The 19,511-nt window shown below is 46.5% G+C and overlaps 1 protein-coding gene across 1 annotated transcript in view; it reads right to left on the reverse strand.

The window, feature by feature from the left end:
• Positions 1-19,511, reverse strand: part of RYR2 (ryanodine receptor 2) — a 3,458,987-nt gene that overhangs the window by 658,917 nt on the left and 2,780,559 nt on the right. Inside the window, exon 72 of the mRNA XM_085612346.1 lies at positions 8,414-8,473. Coding sequence (XP_085468472.1) covers positions 8,414-8,473 — 60 coding nt within the window. The remainder of the gene's footprint in view (positions 1-8,413; positions 8,474-19,511) is intronic.

A 19,511-nucleotide genomic window follows, 5' to 3' on the forward strand; every position in this document is an offset into this window, starting at 1 on the left:
AACCTCTACTGCACCAAGAGGTTTTGTAGATCCTTGGTACTACTGCTATCTTTGATGCTGCAGAATGCAGGTCCCTCTTAGGTGAATAGCAAAATACTTTTTTCTTCAAATATTTGGGAATTGTCAAGTAAAGGGCTTCATGGGCAGTGCAAAGGGCCTTCAAGGCTACCCTTTTCTAAACAGGGAGCCAATGAAGATCAATCAGAGTCGCCAAGAGTGAATAATACTTTTTACCGTTGCAGAGCAGCCAAGCTGCTGCATTCTGAATTCTCTGCAGCTTTTGAAACAGTCTTTGATACAGGCCCAAATAAAGGACATTGTCCCAGAAGTCTGTATCTTTAACAAAGATCAACATCTTTGACTTATAGGAATTAAGCTTCAGCCAATGAATACTCATACAATTCCCTATAGCTCTCATGCAATTGCTGACTCGCTCAGCTACATTATCGATGTTGTTGGAAATAGGCACTACTATTTGGGTATCGTTGGCATAGGATATAGTGGAGAAGCCTTAAGATCTTAGCAATTTAGCTTAAGGAGCTACATAAAGATTGAAAATCACAGGGCTCAACGATGACCCCTGTTGAACACCACATGGTAAAGTGAAGGATTTAGATATAAATTCTCCCAAAGCAACTAATTGTTTCCTGTCATCTAAGAAGGAAGTTCATTTTATATTCTGTGATTTATAGAGTGAGCTTTGCACTGATATTTTGCTTCAGTTTACTCTCACACCTGTTTGTGACATTATTTGTTCAACCCTGCTGCGAAATTAATTGTCCTGTGTGAACCTGGCATAATATTTTCACTCATGTCTCTAATAAAATAGCAATATTCTTTAACCCTCTGAAATGGAGGTAATGAACGCTGTTAAAAAAAAAAGTGGCTGCACATCTTGTTTCTGTAGTTTGTTTTCAGACACCAAGGGCCTTATGTAGGTAAATTACATTTACCGATTCTTAAATACCGAATTTTACCGATTCGGTATTTATGAATCGGTAAATGTAATGTAGGTAAAAAAATACCGATTCGGTAAGTGTCGGTATTTTAGAATCGGTATTTACCGATTCGTTAATGGTAACCTGTATCTCATTGATTCCTATGGGCCAGGAGGCCCATAGGAATCAATGGGAAGCCAGTTACCATTACCGAATCGGTAAATACCGAATCGGTAATGGGGGGAGCTCAATCAAGGGTGGCAGGGTGTCACATTGACACCCTGTTGCACCCCTGATTCCTGCATGTGTGCACATGTGGCACACATACATGCCCTGAGGGCATGTGTGTCTGCCACATTTCACACATCTAAGGGCCAAAAAATGCATTTACTGAGTCATTCGTCATTTACCACCAACTTTCAGTTGGTGGTAAATAACGAATCCCCACACACTCCCCCTACATCTCATTTCTGTATTCGGTATTTACCGAATCGGTAAAATTACCGATTCGGTAAATTACCGAATACAGAAATGATCCCCCTACATATCAAAAGCCTAAATACCGGTCGGTAACGGTATAATTACCGAAAATCGGCCGTTACCGACCGGTATTGGGCTACCTACATATGGCCCTAAAGAGCAATTAGTGGTCCCCGGCATTCCCAGTGGGGTCAGTAACATGAGTTTACAGGCTCATTGGCATTACAATCTTCACTGTACTTCTGCTAAACTGTAGTGTTTCAGCTGGGACTCCTCATGATGAATGCAGGTGAAGCCCTGGGGCGAGTTACTTAGGGAAATGGGAAATTGAGGAAGCACATGAAGTGCATAAAAAAAAATTGGGATCAGCAATAGCAATTTACCCAGTATTTCCTTATTTCTAAGAGAATACTCAGGGTCCCAAATGTATTCCCCGGTCACTGGGCACTCCTGGAGTAAGCATTGTGCCCAATATTGTCAGTTTCAAGGGTCGAGTTAGTAGGTGGATTACTGGGGGCATGGATGTTTGTATTTTTTATTTTTGTGATTTTATACAGCGTCAAGGCTCTTTACAAAAGGACAGTCACCAATGAATCACAGCAGGAATATATTAAAGATACAGGCTGGGTGATTTAAAACAGATAATTGAGAGTGCCTGGGAGATAAACTGTCCACAAGTACAGTTTCCAAACAATCAGGGCATGAAAACGTTTCAGATGGAACATCGAAAACATTTGGAAGCAAGTGGTGGCCGTGCCAGCCCGTGCTGTATCTTGCGACATCAGTGCCATCCTGCCTGCTGAGTTGCTCGGCGCGAGCCCTCACCAGGAGGAAGAATTGAGAAGTGAGATGGCACGATTGAGACCCTGAAAAGAGCCTGATTGAAGAGGCGGAGGAGATGGGCCAAGCAACGGGGCTGGCTTTAAACTGGCTATTGCTACCCGCTAGTTGGCGAGGTCTGGACTGCCATCAGGCATTCCCCAGGGGAAGACAGAAGCAGCAGGAAGCGTGAACCACCAAGGCTAGAAGAATAGGATGCAGCCTGACATCAACACGGCCTCCCAGAGACGAAGAAGTTTGTTGCCGGATGAGTCGACCTGGAAAGCCGTGAAATTGAGAGCCTGCCCGAGGTGGGGTTTGGCCAGGTATGAGACCGGGTGCGCTTATACTGTGGGGGGTGCCGGCGGCTGGTTTCCTCAGGTGGCTCGCCTCGGTCAGCCTGGTGAGACTGACGGAGTGGCGGTAGACGCCCCTAGAGACAATCAGGTGGCTGAGGCCATGAACAGAGACAGCTGCACTGGGGGCTGCTATCTCAATGATGTGGTGGTGGGCTCTGGACCTCTTGGGAAGGTTTGAGCTCCTATTGTGCTTGAAGGATGACAGAAGCAAGACTTATTTGTTTCCCATGACTGTGTCACTGCCACTCCCCCTGGACCTCCCTGTAGATCTTAATTAGGCCCCTTCTACCTTTAGATGTTTAGGGATCGACATCTTACACTTCCTGGAAGACCTAAGAGAAGGGAATCTTAAGAGGGCTCTTAGGTCTCTTAGATCATGTGTCCCTTTCTGGTGCTCTTTGCGACTCCCTATCTAAGGTGAACATGCTGCCACGTTTGCAATATTTTTTTATTAATCTTCCAACTACAATACCTGCAAGGTGGTTCCAGCAATTGAACTTGCTGCTGCGAGATCTTATATGGGAGAAGAGGCATCAGAGGGTGTCCTTAGCAGCACTGCAGCGCCCCATGGTGGAGGGTGGTTTGGGGGTGCCGAACTGGCTGGGAGGAACATGCCCAGAGGGGACAGATTTGACAGATTACGGACCGCGCACCTCCCTGCTGCTGGCAAAACTGCTTGACCCAGCGGTGATAATCCCTCTTCAATCCCTGTTACAGACCACATCCCTGCAGTGTTTGAAACACTGCGTGGCTAAAGTAGCGGGGGTTCCTTTGTACGCCCCGGTCCTGCCACTGTTCGGCCTACAGCATAGCAACCCAAGAATGGTATTCGCCCAAGAACAAATGACAGCTTGGACTGAAGTCGGGCTGGAGACAGTAGGGGACTGCTGTCAGCAGTCCTTTCTTGCCCCTTTGGAGATCTGGTTGAGGACTTTGGCCTTCAGCCAGGACAATTCCTGCAATGCGAGGCCTTGGCATGGACATTCAGGGAGTTGTGGAGTAGAAGTTGGGAGAAAACCACGGCACATGTGGTATTGCATTCTCTGCTTGCCTTGGCTGTGGCAAAACATCAGATGAAATGGTTTTACACCTCACTGTCAAAGATGTACCGTACCCTGTTACTAAAACTACGTGATTGCCGGGAGGCAGTATTGGACACAAACTTTCAGATCCGGAATTGGGCAGAATTATAGCATACCCAAAAAAGGTCTCCCCTAATACCAGGATGAAATACATGCAATTTAATTACATACCTATGACGTACATGACACCCTATAGCCTATGGCGGCGAAATACATAATTTCCAGAGGTGTAATTATAGCAGATTTTATACATATGACCTGGGGCTGTAACACACTACACAAGGTTTGGGAGGAAGTGCTGAGATTGGTGGGGGCAGCAGTAGGGTGTGTGCTAGAGCCCTTGGCCATGGTTTGTCTACTGGGGCTTTTACGCCGACTACCCAAACGGAAGGTGGGCAATTGAATTTTGGGTCTTGCCCTAATTCTGGCCAGGAGGAGGATAGCAATGGCCTGGAAACGAGACAGGATCCACTGGGCAGGAGCTGAGGGAAGAGTCCTGGCTAGAGAGGAACTGCGGGGTCTGAGGCGCTGCCCTATGGGGTAGCTCTGAAGAGAGATCCTTGAAGCCTTGTAGAACCCTGACGGGATAGTAGTGGGGCAGAGGGGAGTGGTGACAATACCCAGGCTGATGGGGAACACACCTGAGCAGCTGGGGATCTCAAAAGGAGTGATGATGGACTTAGGGAATAGGGAGAATACTGGAAAAGAACACAGTAGCACCTAGGCAGTGGAGACTGGGGGATGCCTCCCAAGGAGCCTCTTTTCAGCTTGTCAGAGATATGGAGAGAATGACACAGTAGCCAGAGGCTAAATTGGCAATGACCAAGATCCCCGGTACACTACACTTCCCAGGCCAATATCCCTTTCTTTGACATGCTATTATGTAATGTAGACCCCCTGCACAGTAAGTTGTTTATTAGTTTTTTTTGTTTTTATATAAACTGAGTGACATTTACCTGAAGGCCCCTTTCTATATTAGGTCATATATTATTGAAAGTTGTAAACTAAATGAGTACTAAGCAATGTGATGGGGTGCTACAACACCCAGGAGTCACCATAGGCACAGATCCCTGAGTTCATATTACCTGTCCAGCTATCAGTGGTTGGGGTAAGACCAGTGATATGAGATGTGGCCTAGGTACGCCCGATTATGTTAATGCTAAGATGTACTTTAAACTGTATCTTGTGCAATGATATGAGCTGATGTATCCGTTTGATGTTAAACTAAATGCCAATAAAATATGTTTAGAAAAAAAAAAATTGGAAGCAAGTGAGAGAAAAGGAATTCAACCCATGTCTTTCATAGAGAAAGGCTTTAAGCTCTCTTTTGAAGGTGGCATGGCATGTGGTCATATGGAAGATTGGAGGAATTCTGCAGCACACACAGAAGTAGAAAACCGCCATTAATGATTGTTTATGTGCAGGAAGGTACAGCTTCCTATACATAAACAATTATTCCCTGCAACACCGGCACTCATGCACTCTAGCACAAGGGTGTCTGTGTTAGTGCTAGGCAACTATTTTTAGCGCCAGCCCTAAGGAAAACACAGGGGTACGCCATATTGTCATAAATACGGAGCATCCCTGCACTTTGAAAATGGCGTCACACTTTGCCGCAGCTGTGCACTTCGCAGTTTACTTGTAAATATGCCCCTATGTTTTTTCTGTACTGCGCAGCACTGCTGCTCCTAAGAAAGCTTTGTGTATCAACTTCACTATGCAATTTGTATGTTGAATATTTATTTTAAAACAGATTCCTGCTTAATCCTCCGCCCAGTAAACGATAAAAAATGAGTGGTGATTGACAACATTCACTATTTTTGGAATTATTAGATCCATTTGTGATATAATCTTAATCCTTCATGGCATCTGAAAGATTCATCCAAGGGCACCGCAGTCTTCAAGGACACAGAAGCTCCTCAAAGGCATCAAGTGTTTGAGTATCCAGACACTGTCAAATAAAGGGCTGGGCCGAGGTAGAGAAATTAACTTTAAGTTTCCGGACTACTGTAAGGCAGTGCAGCATCAGCAAATATAGACATCCCGATGAGCGTAACACGAGTCTAACCCAGAAGAAATGAACTGGAAACTGATCAAACAATAAACACTTAGCATTGCGTACAGCGTGCCTGAAAGAAAAAGAACAAGACGTCAAAACTACCACAGTGACAGGGTGCAGATTGGATGTGTCAGAAATGTCTCCTCCGAAAACCAACTGCACTAGATGAGATGTTAAACAACACTTGCATAGCAAATTCAGAAAGTCCCTAAATACACGGTGTACTTGACGTTTTAACCCTCTCAGGGAACCCTGCTCTCTAAGGTATCTTGTTTTTCAAGTTTCTTTCTCCAACCTTAGTCAGTCATTTTTTTACTTCTGCTGTTAAGGGAAAGAAATCAACAAAAGTGTATACAAAAGAGGCAGAGCAAGAGAACTGCACAAAGTGCAACTCCTGGATTTCATACCCTGTATGCACAAGTTTCTAGAAGTCACCATGAGCAGATTATGAAATGTGCAGCTGACTGTATAATACATCTCTAAAAAGTATACAAAACCCTCATTGGTGTATATTGTTGGGCAGCTTGTGCAGCCCCTTCTGCATTATTGATAGTGCTGGCACTTATGCTGCACCAGCGATATCTCAAGAGGGCATTCCCTCATTTGCATGGAGCAGGGAATCACTTTACCTCTGTGCTCATGCTGGTTTATGGATGTGGGTTCAGAGGCAAAAATGCCTTTAGGAGGCGTACTGAAAGTGTGCCACAAAAGGGAGGTGCTCTTTCAGTATGCCTCGTAAAGGCTTTCCTCTGGAGGGAAGAATGGGGATCCCTTGGACCCCTCAATCACTCACTGAACCCACCTGCTAGTGAATTTCTAGTTCTTCTTGAAAGTGCAGGTGGGTGCCGCCTGCATTGTGAAACACTGAGCAGTTTTGAAGCAGCCACTCTGTATTTCACTTGAATGTGCTGCCCCCAGGACTCTGAAGCCAGCTTATTCACCATATTAGAGCGCACTCTCCCTGTTTGCACCCAGTGCACCTGTTTTAAGGTGTGACCTGATCGCAATATGGACCCTGATGTGCATACAAAGGTTGTGATGACTGATAAAGGACTTCTTGATGCTACCTATTCATGGATGATTTCACTGAAACTGACTAATGCCATCTCACCCACTGTGTATACAGTATTCATATTCTGGACAATGATATCAACGGTGTCTGGACAGCTGCCATCATATGGTGGGACAGCAATCCTGGAACCAACAGAACTAGAGAGGGCATCTGCAAAACATGTTTGTGGATTTGAACTATCAGCTTTTGCAGATGAAGAATGAAACAACCAAAACAAACAATACCTCAAGAGTGAATCTAAAACATAGGCACCCTAAAGACCTCTCGTCATTTCTCCAACTTTCTCTATACTGTCAGTGTTTATCTTTATCATTTTACTCTGCAATGGCCTAGCAAAACCCACTAAGTAAGGAGACCATGCCCAGATCCCAACTCCAGATACCCAAATCTCTCCTTAAAGAGCTAGGCATTCTAAATGGCTCCTGTTTTACTGGGTAAGACTCAAGCTTTGAGATTGGAATTTGCAAGCATACCATATTTAACAGAGCACCAATAGTACATTGCCACATTGTTTTCAAAGAAGTATTGCAAACGCGACAAGGAGTCTCCCATCCAACTCAGTTCAACAATGATGGCTTATAGCAAAATTATGTGTTTCATACAATGTCACATTAGCAAAATCACAATGTGTCAGAGCAACGCAGTGCATTCAAAAGTAAATTAAATCAAGGGGAAAACAGTACATGAAATAGGATAAAATAGAATAAAAGAAAAGAAAAAAGAAAAATAAGATATGAGAAGATGAGAGAAAGTAGAATAAAGTAAAATAAGAAGGGCTAACACCTACCAGAGAATAACAAATGGTTCATCGAGTCAGACTGCAGAAAGGGACAACATAGTGCCTGACTCACACATATAGTCCAACCATGCATCAGAGACTGATTGAACCCAATTTAAATGTCCACATTTTTTTCTGAGATCCGGACATGATTGTGTATGTATCCAAAAGAAACCAATTGGGTCATAAGATATTATCATTGGGGGAAATTTCCAAAATATATTATTTCGCAGCTAGTTCCTATGGATCTGCTTCTATCTCTGACAAACATTCAAGGATGTTTGTATACCACATTGACAAGTTGATCATCCAGGACTATGGTGGACCTTTTGGTTGCACTCGTTTCAAAACTTGTTGTTTCCATTGTACATTAATCCATTCAGACTTGACATGTTTTTCACTTGTTCAGTTCTCCCACATTACACAGTTTAAATAGCTGAACTAGTGGAGCCACCATATCCGAAATGCATCAAATTGTTAACTAAGCAGAGAAGGACGTCTTCGTTCAAAGGAATCATTTCCATAGAGCTGGAGAGTCCAAAGACCACTCTTTCTGTTTATTCTACAAACCTCCAGCCTTAACAACTTCCTACATAGAGAATTCATTAACACACTACAACCATTTCGGCCATTACTAAAAGTACACGGATATTAAATTACACATTTCAAAAACAGATATAGTGCTTAAGGAAATGAGGCACGTGCAATAGGTATGAGCTCAAATGTGTCATCTTTGCCTTGAACTAACACCTGCACATTGTGTATATTTAATGAACTAATTAGTACCCGATGTATCAGGTTTACTTTTTAGCTTTTTAAATATTACCTTTCCTTGGAGGTGAAGGTTACTGCGGATAATGTCCCGAACTTCATCCTCTGTGTCTTTCTGTCAAAAAAACATAATGTTGTTAGGAAACAAATCGTCATTATCAAACACGTGCTTGGTCACGATATTGTGTTGGGCTAAAACCCGCTTGCAGTTTTCTAGGTAATGAAATTCAACTTGAGGGCAGAGGCCCATTTGTTTCCAATATGATCTGGGCAATATTACCAATAATTTAATGTAGTAGGCGTTTGACCCACATATTTCACTCCACTTTATTCTGGGACAACATATCAATAACATATTGTTTATTTAATTTGTTCTCTTAAACATAAAAACTGGTCAAAATACACAATAATACTTCATATTTAAAACATATACAGAAACAGACATCATATTTCATTTATTGTAAATGGAATGCAATACACATTTTGGCAAGAATAAATGTGTGAAGGATGACCCATCGCAGCCTCGCTGATGTTCTTATATAAAGAGAAAAAGGTATGACATCACAAAGGGATCCAGCAATCTATGAGGGTTCATGGTGCATAGATCTGGATACTCAGAATCAGTTGAGCCAATGGCAGCTTCCCTTCAAAGTTGCAGAGCTTCATCATATGTCCAGACATTGACATCTGTCCATAGGGGCAAAAGCCATTTGTCTCTAGCACACTTAAATTAAAGTAGGGGTAAGCATCCAGTAAAGGATCCACTCTTGTGGCATCACTCTGCATCTGTATTGCTGTCAGCATTTCTCTATTTTACCTTTAGTGTCACTAGAGGGAAATTACATATTTTAACCTTTCTAAAACGTGGTTTTCCATACAGTGGTCCAAATAAGTTGAGGTAGCTCTCGCAGCCAGGTATGGCAAAGGTAACTAGAGTCAAACTGCTGAGTTACATTGGCGCTAGAGCATTACTCTAGCCTAGTCCTAATACTTGGCCTTGAGCATGCTTTGCAGGATGCTGTCAGTCAACTCTTCCCTTCGAGTCACCAACAGGATGGTTTTCAGGCCAATCCTGGTGTGACGTAGCCATTGTTGTTGATTCCCTTTTCCAGCCAACAAAACTTTATATAGGGACATTTGATACACTCTACATCTCGGTCCTGGAATGTCACAAATAAGTGACACCTTTGTCCGGACACAGTCACAAGTAATCACAGAACTGACAACAGACCTGAAAAACTACCGGCCCATCTCTCTCCTCCCCATCGCGGCCAAAGTCACCGAGAGACTCGTAAACGGCCAGCTGACTGCCTTCACCAAAGAGAACGCCATCCTAGACACCTCCCAGTCTGGATTACGCAGCAACCACAGCACCGAGACCGCCCTCCTTGCCGCCAAGGACGACATCCGCATGCTACTCAACCAGGGACACACTGCGGCCCTCATCCTTCTAGACCTCTCCGCAGTCTTCAACACCGTTTCACATTGCACGCTCGCAACCAGACTTTACGATGCAGGGATACAAGGAGCCGCCCTCGACTGGATCCAATCCTTCCTCTCGGGCAGAACCCAGAGGATCAGACTCCCTCCGTTCCTCTCCGAACCCACCGATATCAACTGTGGAGTACCCCAAGGATCATCGCTCAGCCCCAAGCACTTCAAAATCTACATGGCCCCCCTCACCGCCATCGTCAGACAGCATGGGCTCAGCATTGTATCCTACACCGATGACACCCAGCTCATCCTCTCACTCACGAAGAATCCCGAAGACATCAGACTCCTCTTCCAGGAAGGAATGAAGAATGTGTCAGCCTGGATGATAGACAGCTGTCTGAAGCTCAACTCAGAGAAGACCGAGGTCCTCATCCTCGAACCCTGCATCTCCGCCTGGGACAACACCTGGTGGCCCTCCACCCTCGGGAATCCACCCACCCCTACAGATCACGCACGAAACCTCTGAATCATCCTCGACTCCTACTTCTCCATGAACCGCCAGATCAACACTGTCACTTCCACTATTTTCAACAGCCTGCGCATCCTCCGCAAGACCTTCAAATGGATCCCCCCTGACTGCAGAAGGACCGTCACCCACACGCTCATAACCAGCAGACTGGACTACGGCAATGCCCTAAACGCCAGTATCAGCAGAGCGCTTCTACACAAACTCCAAACCATCCAGAACACTGAAGCCAGACTTGTCCTCGGGACACCGCGTCACGAACACATGACCCAACACCTACAAGACCTCCACTGGCTCCCTGTCGAGAAGAGAGTCACCTTCAAACTCCTCACCCACGCCTACAAATCCCTCAACAAAATCGGACCCAAATACCTCAACGAGAGAGAATCCTTCCACGCACCCAGGAGGAACCTCCGCTCTGCCGACCTCGCCCTGGCAGAGCTCCCCCGCATCCGCAGAAACAGAACAGGCTGGAGAGCCTTCTCCTACATCGCAACCAAGACCTGGATCGAGCTCCCTGTGAACATTAGATGCTCGCCGACCCTGCACCCGTTCAGGAAGGACCTCAAGACCATGGCTCTTCGACTGATCCAGAGCTGCTCCACCCCTAGTGCCTTGAGACCCTCACAGGTGAGTAGCGCGCTTTATAAACCAATGATTGATTGATTGATTGACAACTCACTGAGCAAACTACATTTAAAATTATAGCCTGGAGTAAATCATAGAAGAGCAGAGTGTTCAAGCTCGATTGACCTAGGTTTTTCCTAACTAGGTGTATTTTACTCCAGGTTTAACAGTTACCTCTACGTATATATGTAGATATGTGGTATGTATATAGCAAAAATCTAGCTGAAAGTCAATGGAGCACTGTTAAGTGACAGTAATTTACTCCAGAATTTTCCCATCGTTAACACTTACCAACGCTTTCCATAAGAAAGTATCTCTTAGTCCTAGAAACTAGACACAGAAAATGCTTTGTGATTAAAGCCTGCATATTCATGTGCAGCACACATGTAAGACAGGTATAAGACACAAGTGCCCATTGAAAAAGCACTGTGAATCAGAACCTATCATTTTTAGGATAGAGTTCTGCTGGTTATGAACCAAAGCCAAGCACAAGGAGCCAGTTTACATTATGGACTTCTCTTTTGGAGGACTGAGTGCGCCTTCTCATTCATCGAGCTGCATACATCTGGGTAACTTTCCCAACGTTTTAATTAGAGAGTCGCCATGTGTTTGATTTCTATGGAGTCTGTAAAGATCAAACTCACAAATATATTTTTATAAACAGCATGTATTATCACACGTGCCTGCAGGTATCTTTTTGTTTTTTCCGAACAAAAAGTGAATAGTGCTCACAAGTTATAGAAAACAAAGAAATTGCACATTTGCACACAAACCCAAACCATGACACGTCATGCATCAGCGCTTAGAGACCTCACTATTGTGTCCAGTGCTTTGTGTAAGTGCAGCTTAGCTGGTAGTCGTAGCAGTAGAAGTGGAAGCAATACAACTGGTGGGTAGTAATAGTTACCAAGATGCCGCAGTCTGCATTTGTTGGAGTAATTTCTAAAGTTTTCATGAAATTTTAATTAAACAAAATACTGTTCGTACAGCTGTACACTTTAAAAAACATACATTTGGACATACTAGCTAAGAACCAAGAACGCAGGAACGACTTCTTCAACCACACTACCCTAATTTGTCTTTTCAGTACAAAATGTAGCTTTGCTCTGATATAAAATTAAACTCACGTATTCTGGCTGTTCACTGTACCTTGTAATATGTGAAATGCATGGAAAGCATATTTCTACTATCAAGGTGGAAGATTTCCAGCAGACACAGCGATGCCAGAGAAGAGGTATTTCTGCACTAGATAGGTTATTGAAGAGAGGTACTTTGAGTTGCATTGACTTTTGGCCAGTGGCGGCTCCTCCGCTAAGGCGGAGGAGAGTCCCCCACTGCTTTTCATCAGTGTAAGGTAAAAAATAAAATGATAATAACTGAAAGTTATTATCATTTTATTTTTCCCTCTTTGTGCATGCGGTAGCTTTATTAGGCAGGGTGGGGGAGGAGTGGTTTTCACTCCCTAAGTGTGCATGGGCACTTACCCTGTTCTCCATTTAGGCTGCATTACAGTCTGTGTGGAGAACATGCCCAGGCTCCCATTCCCCGGCTGAGCGCCAGACCTCGGTGCTCAGACCAATCACAATGCTGCATTGCAGCGTTGTGATGGGTCAGGGGAGCCTGGGTGCTTAGTAATCACAATGCTGCATTGCAGCATTGTGATTGGCTCAGGGAAGCCTCAGCATGGGCGCCTCTAGTTGTTCCGGTCGGCGCAACGAGGTGGACGCAGTGAGGAGGTCGCGGCGAGGAGGTAAGTTTAATTACATTTTTTATTTACCCCTTCCTGCCTCCCTGCCCTACCACCCCGATCCCTACCAGCCGCCAATTCTTTCCGCTCTGTTCCCTTTTGACCTTGGGCATCTGAGATGGTAGGATTATTGGCCAGGAGTGAGGGTCTCTTAGGATTATGTTGATAAGGGCAATCAGTGGGGATTGTGTAAAATAGATGTAATGTGATGTGTGTTTTTGAACCTGTGATGGGCCTAGCTCTGCGTGAAGCCCTGCCCTTAGCAGGTCTAGCGTGCGCCCCACCCCCTGCTAAAATAGGGAGCCTGAAGCTTAAAGTTGAGCCTTGATATGACATGAGTTTGGACGGTAGTTTTCAGATGGCATGTGGAGACTATGTGTTTTGATTATTTTGAGAATGCAAGAAGTTAATAGATTTAAGTACAAAGAAACATCAACTTCTTGATAAATCGGAGAAAAAAAAAATGAGTAGATATGCTTGCCCTCTATTTATATTTCATTGACCTTTGGTAGAATTACAACTTTATCTCATTGAGGCCTTGACTACTGGTAGTGCGGAATAGCGGTGAATAGCGAAAAATAACGTCTAATTAATATATCCTTATCTGATATTTAAAAACAGTTATGCATGGCTGAATGAGGATTAACATGCAGAATCTGTGTCTACTGAACCAATTTTTACGTTTCACATTTTTCTGGCGATACAGTGGGGATGCAGTCATTACTTCTAAATTTGGAGTTCCGATCTGGGTGCAGACCACCGTTGGTGCACACACCGGAATTCACACCAACACTTGTAAGTGAGGCCAACGTCTGTGGTTCTGTTTCACACGAGCCTCCTCAATGTAACAGAGGACTGCTGTAATAATCCAGGGAGAGAACTAGAAATTATACGTAACGATTCTCTAGGTGAGCCAGCGAGAGTAGTAAGGCATTTAACGCGGGCTTGTGAGAAAGTTATGGATAAGCCAGTAAAGAACACAGCACATAACTAAAATGTATTGTCTCTCTCCGTGTGGCACAAAAAGGAACAGTAAAGCAAATTAAGCATGCACTACTTGTGCTTCCACGCAGTTGAGAATATGAATGAGGGTCTCTTAGGATTATGTTGATAAGGGAAATCAGTGGGGATGAACAAGTTACTTACCTTCGGTAACGCTTTTTCTGGTGGATACAGTATCTGCCTGTAGATTCCTCACCTTGCGAATATCCACTGCCCCAGCAACGTTCGGAAACTTTTGTAGCAGTCCACGCCGATGGGGTTAGAAGACGACGTCACAGAGACACGGCTCCGCTCGCGACTCCGCTGACGTCACCGGCTCCATAAGAAGACCTCGTCGGCGTGATGACGTCAGTTACGCCCCTTTTTTCCGTGCCTTCGAGGCACACGGACGGACTGACAGTAATATATTTACACAGCATACACAGGACACAATATGCAAATCACCACACAGTGTGGAGAATAAGTAGAAAGGCAAAAGAAATAACACACTGTCTTTGACAGTAACAAAACACATTTTGAAATACCAATAATAGAATTGCAGGTATAGAAGGATGGACAACAGGGAGGCGGGTGGGTCAGTGAGGAATCCACAGGCAGATACTGTATCCACCAGAAAAAGCGTTACCGAAGGTAAGTAACTTGTTCTTCTGATGGATACATCTGCCAGTGGATTCCTCACCTTGTGAATAGATTCCCACAGCAGTCCCGACTCCCGGAGGAGGGTGTCCACCCTTCTAAACCAAAAAGTCCTGAAGGACGGAACAAACAAAATGTCCGTCCCTCCTCACCTCGGTGTCCAAACAATAATGTTTTGCGAAGGTGTGGAGGGAGGCCCAAGTTGCCGCCCTACAAATGTCCTCCACAGGAATACCCCTAGACAAAGCAGAAGTGGAAGACTTTGCTCTAGTGGAATGAGCTCTTAAACCCTCTGGAGGTTCCTTACCAGCCAAAGAGTAGCATATATTGATGCACAAGACAATCCACCTAGAAAGGGTGCGCTTGTGCACCGCTCGACCTTTCCTGCAGCCAACAAAGCCCACGAAGTGCTGGTCATCAACTCTGAAGTCCTTTGTCCTGTCCAGGTAGAAGCTCACTGCCCTCTTAGGGTCGAAGCGATGAAGTCTCTCCTCCTCCTTGGAAGGGTGAGGGGGAGGATGGAAGGAAGGGTAATGGATTGCCCCAGATGGAAGGGAGTTACCACCTTAGGCAAAAATGCAGCCCTGGCCCTGAGTACCAATCTTTCAGCATGAATGGTCAAAAACGGGGGTTTGGAACTAAGAGCTTGAAGCTCACTTACCCTCCTTGCCGAGGTGATTGCAATGAGGAAAACCGTCTTAAAGGACAAGAGCCTCAAGGGACACTTGTGTAAGGGCTCGAAGGGAGAACCCATAAGATAAGGCAAGACAAGGTTTAAGTCCCATTGAGGCACAATAAAGGGAGTAGGAGGAAACCTGTTTGTAAGGCCCTTTAGAAATCTAAGCACAATACGCAATTTGAACAATGACGGCTGGTCTGGCAAGCAAAGGAAAGCCAACAAAGCCGATAAGTATCCCTTTACAGTAGCCACAGCAAAAACTTGCTGGGCAAGAGAATGGGCAAACTGTAGAATGTTAGACAGACGAGCCTTCAAAGCATCAATTGACTTCTCTCCACACCAAAGTACAAATTTAGACCACCTATAGGAATATATAGATTTGGTGGAATGACGTCTGGCAGACAAAATTCCATCTACCGCATCAGGTGGGAGAGAAAAAGAATTCAGGTTGCCCCGTTCAATCTCCAGGCATGAAGGTGTAAGCTCTGGAGGTGGGGGTGTAGAACCTGCCCCTCCGACTGCGAGAGGAGGTCTACCCTCAGAGGGAGATGGAGCGGAGGGCACGAGGAGAGGTGGAGAAGATCTGAATACCACACCCTTCTTGGCCAATCCGGGGCGATCAATATAACTTGGGCCCGGTCTTGACGAATCTTCCTCAGAACCCGAGGAATCAAGGGTATGGGAGGAAACGCGTAAAGGAGTCGTGAGCCCCAACTCAACTGAAACGCGTCCCCCAACGCTCCCTGCATCAGATACTGGAGACTGCAAAATGACGGGCAGTGCGCGTTCCCGCGGGGGGCGATCAGGTCCACCCGAGGAGTCCCCCACGTCCGGAAGACGTGACGAACCACCTCCGGATGAAGCCTCCACTTGTGGTCGGTGGAGAACTGCCGACTGAGACTGTCCGCACGCACGCACGTTTAGAACCCCGGCCAGATGATTTGCCATCAGACAAATCTGATGGTCCTGAGCCCAGGACCATAGGCGCAGGGCCTCTCTGCAAAGACAAAGCGTCCCCACTCCTCCCTGTTTGTTGATATACCACATCGCGGTAGTGTTGTCCGTCAGGACTTGAACCGACTGACCGCGAAGGGAAGGGAGGAAGGCCTTGAGCGCCAAACGTATCGCCCGCAATTCCAGAAGGTTGATGTGAAGCAACCTTTCCTCTGGAGACCAAAGACCCTTGATCTCCAGATCTCCCAGATGTGCACCCCACCCTAAAGTGGATGCATCCGTAATCACTGTGGCCACCGATGGAGGTAGATGGAAGGGCTTTCCTTGAGACAGATTTCCCTCCACGCTCAACCAAGACAGATCCGCCGCAGCTTCTCTGGAGATCCTCACAGACTCCCTGAGATCTCCCTTGTGCTGATACCACTGCCTGAGGAGGCACCACTGGAGCGCCCTCATGTGCCAGCGTGCATGGTTGACCAACAGAATGCAGGAAGCAAACAGACCGAGCAGGTGAAGGACTTTCAGAACTGGAACGACAGCCCCATTGTAAAACAAAGGAATCATTTCCTGTATGTCGAGAATCCTTTGAGGAGGAGGGAATGCTCGACACACAGTTGTGTCCAGTACCGCACTTATGAACAGGTTGCGCTGAGAGGGCACCAGGTGAGATTTGGGCACGTTTATCGAAAAACCCAATTTGTACAACAGCTGAGTTGTATCCCGCAGATGATGCAGCACCTTCTCTGGCGACTCCGCCTTTATCAGCCAGTCGTCCAGATAGGGGAAAACCGAGATCCCCGACCTTCTGAGATGGGCTGCCACCACTGCCATCACCTTCGTGAAGACTCGGGGTGCAGTAGTAAGACCAAACGGAAGGACCGCAAACTGATAATGTTGCGATCCTACCGTAAACCGGAGATACTTCCTGTGCGACTTCAGGATGGGGATGTGAAAGTACGCATCCTGCAAGTCGATCGACACCATCCAGTCCTCCCGATTCAGTGCTTGAAGAACCTGAGCAAGGGTGAGCATCTTGAACTTTTCTTGTTTTAGAAACAGATTCAAGATTCTGAGGTCCAATATCGGACGCAATCTGCCGTCCTTTTTCGGAATCAGGAAATACCGGGAGTAGCATCCCTGACTCCTCTCCTGCTCTGTAACCACCTCTATCGCACCTTTCTGAAACAACTTCAGGACTTCCTCCTGCAGGAGAAGACGGTGGTCCTCTGAGCAAGCCCCTTGACAAGGAGGGTAATTTGGAGGGAATTCCCGAAAGGGAAGGGCGTACCCATTTTCTACAAGATCCAGAACCCAGAGATCTGTAGTTACAGATTCCCAATCTTGTAGAAAATGGGTAAGCCGGCCCCCCACAGGACCAGCATGATCCAGAATGTCAGATATAGGGCTGCTTTGCGGTGGTGGGAGGGGCAGAGGAGGAGGAAGAAGAGGAGGAGAGTTGACGGGCATGTGAGTGACCCCTGATTCTTCCTCTGTATCCTTTGAACAAAGAACCTTGCTGTTGTTGCTGCTGCTGTTGCTGGGTCCGTCTGTAAGAGCAAAAAGTCACCCTTCCGAAGCCTCTATATCTCTTGAAAGATCCCCTTGGCTGGGATTGAAGACCCAACGACCTAGCTGTAGCCTTGCTCTCCTTGAAGCGTTCAAGAGCAGCATCCGCCTTCTTACCGAACAAACCAGACCCATCAAATGGCAGGTCCAACAAAGTCGACTGAACATCCGGGGAGAATTCAGAGGACTTTAGACACGCACCCCTCCTGGTGGCGACAGAAGACCCCATGACTCTGGCAACTGAGTCCACTGTGTCCAGTCCACTTTGAATTACTTGCCGTGCAGCCACCTGGGCATCAGTCAGAACTTCATTGAAGCCGGCCCTATCCTCCTCCGACAAATTTGGTGCCAATTTTTTCGCCGAGTCCATCAGCGCATGGATATAGCGCCCCAACAGACAAGTTGCGTTTGTCGACTTTAGGGCCATGCTGGCCGATGAAAAGACCTTTTTGGCCGACTGGTCTATCTTTTTGGCCTCTCTGTCCCCTGGAACCTGAGGGAAGGCACCCTTGGATTTTCCCGAACAAGCAGCCTGAACCACCAGGCTCTTAGGCGATGGGTGCGATGTTAAAAACTCAAGATCCCCTGGAGCCGCCCTATACCTCCTTGCGACTGTTCTAGAGACCGCTGGAACTGAAAAAGGTTTACGCCATAACTCTAATACAGGGTCAATAATGGCCTCATTAAAGGGCAACAAAGGCTCCGAGACTGCAGTAGGCGAATGCAGCACCTCAGTAAGAATATTAGACCTGAATTCCGTGGTTGGTAACTGGAGGTCTAGCAGCTCCGCAGCCTTCCTGATGACCGCATGATACGGCGCTGCATCCTTTGAGGGCTCATCTGATGGTGGAGTGATTTCCCACTCAGGAGACAAATCCAGCCCACTAGCCTCCTTTAGCTCCTCAAACACCTCATCAGACTCAACCAGCTCTCCCTCTTCAGCTTCTTCCAAAAGATACCTCCATTCATCCACTCTCAGCGCTTCCCTCTGGATCGAATCCGCACCAGCGGCGTCGGCGGCGCCGTGTTCGAATCCGACGGCGCCGGCACCAGCGTCGAACGTGGATCCGCTGGAGCAGCCGGCATCGAACGAGGTCGAGCCGGCGCCTGTGAAGAGGGAAGCGGCGTCAACATCCTCGGCACCAGTAGATGCCAAGACGGCGTCGCCGGAAAGAATGGAGCTTGAGGATAGACCTGCGGCACTCCCAAATTAAAAGCCATTGGACCAATCGGACCCGCAGGTGCACCAGTGGTATACATGGCCCTCGAAATCACCCCGTACATGGCATTTAGATAATGCGAGGGGTCCTGACCTGGTCCAGGGAATGCAGGGTACTGGTCAGGTATCACCGGATTCGGGCCTGCCGGCGCCGACGGTGGAACAAACGGCATCGCAGGCTCACTGGAAGATCCTCAACCGGGCCGGAGACGGAACCGGAGATGAATCCGGAGCCGGAGATGGAACCGGCGTCGGGGATAGCACCGGAACCGGAGATGAAGCCGGAGCCAGCGAAGCCACTGGAGAAGATAGAACTGGAGGTGAAGTCGGGACTGGAGAAGGAGACACGGATTCCCTCCGGCGTCAAGCCGGCGACTTCAACTTCGGAGCTGAACTCTTATCGGAATGATGATGAGAAGAATGCCTCCTCTTCTTCATATGCTTCTTGCTTCACGAAGCATGCCCCGAAGTCGACTTGGACGCCGACCTCGATCTGGACTTTCTTCTTCCTCTCTTTTCTTTTTTCATCCTAGCGATGAAAAGCTTTGCCTCCCTTTCTTTTAGAGCTTTGGAGCTCATCTTGCGGCAGCAAGAGCAACCATCCACATCGTGGTCGGATGAGAGACACCAAACACAGTCTTCATGTGGGTCTGTAATTGACATGTGTTTGCCACATTACCGACAGGGCTTGAAACCCGACTTCTTTGTCGACATCTTCTCGAAGAGAAACAGATGAAATTCAGAAGAATACACAAAGTATCAG

This window comes from Triturus cristatus, chromosome 6 (assembly GCF_964204655.1).
Source record: "Triturus cristatus chromosome 6, aTriCri1.1, whole genome shotgun sequence".
In the NCBI taxonomy this organism is placed as follows: Eukaryota; Metazoa; Chordata; class Amphibia; order Caudata; family Salamandridae; genus Triturus; species Triturus cristatus.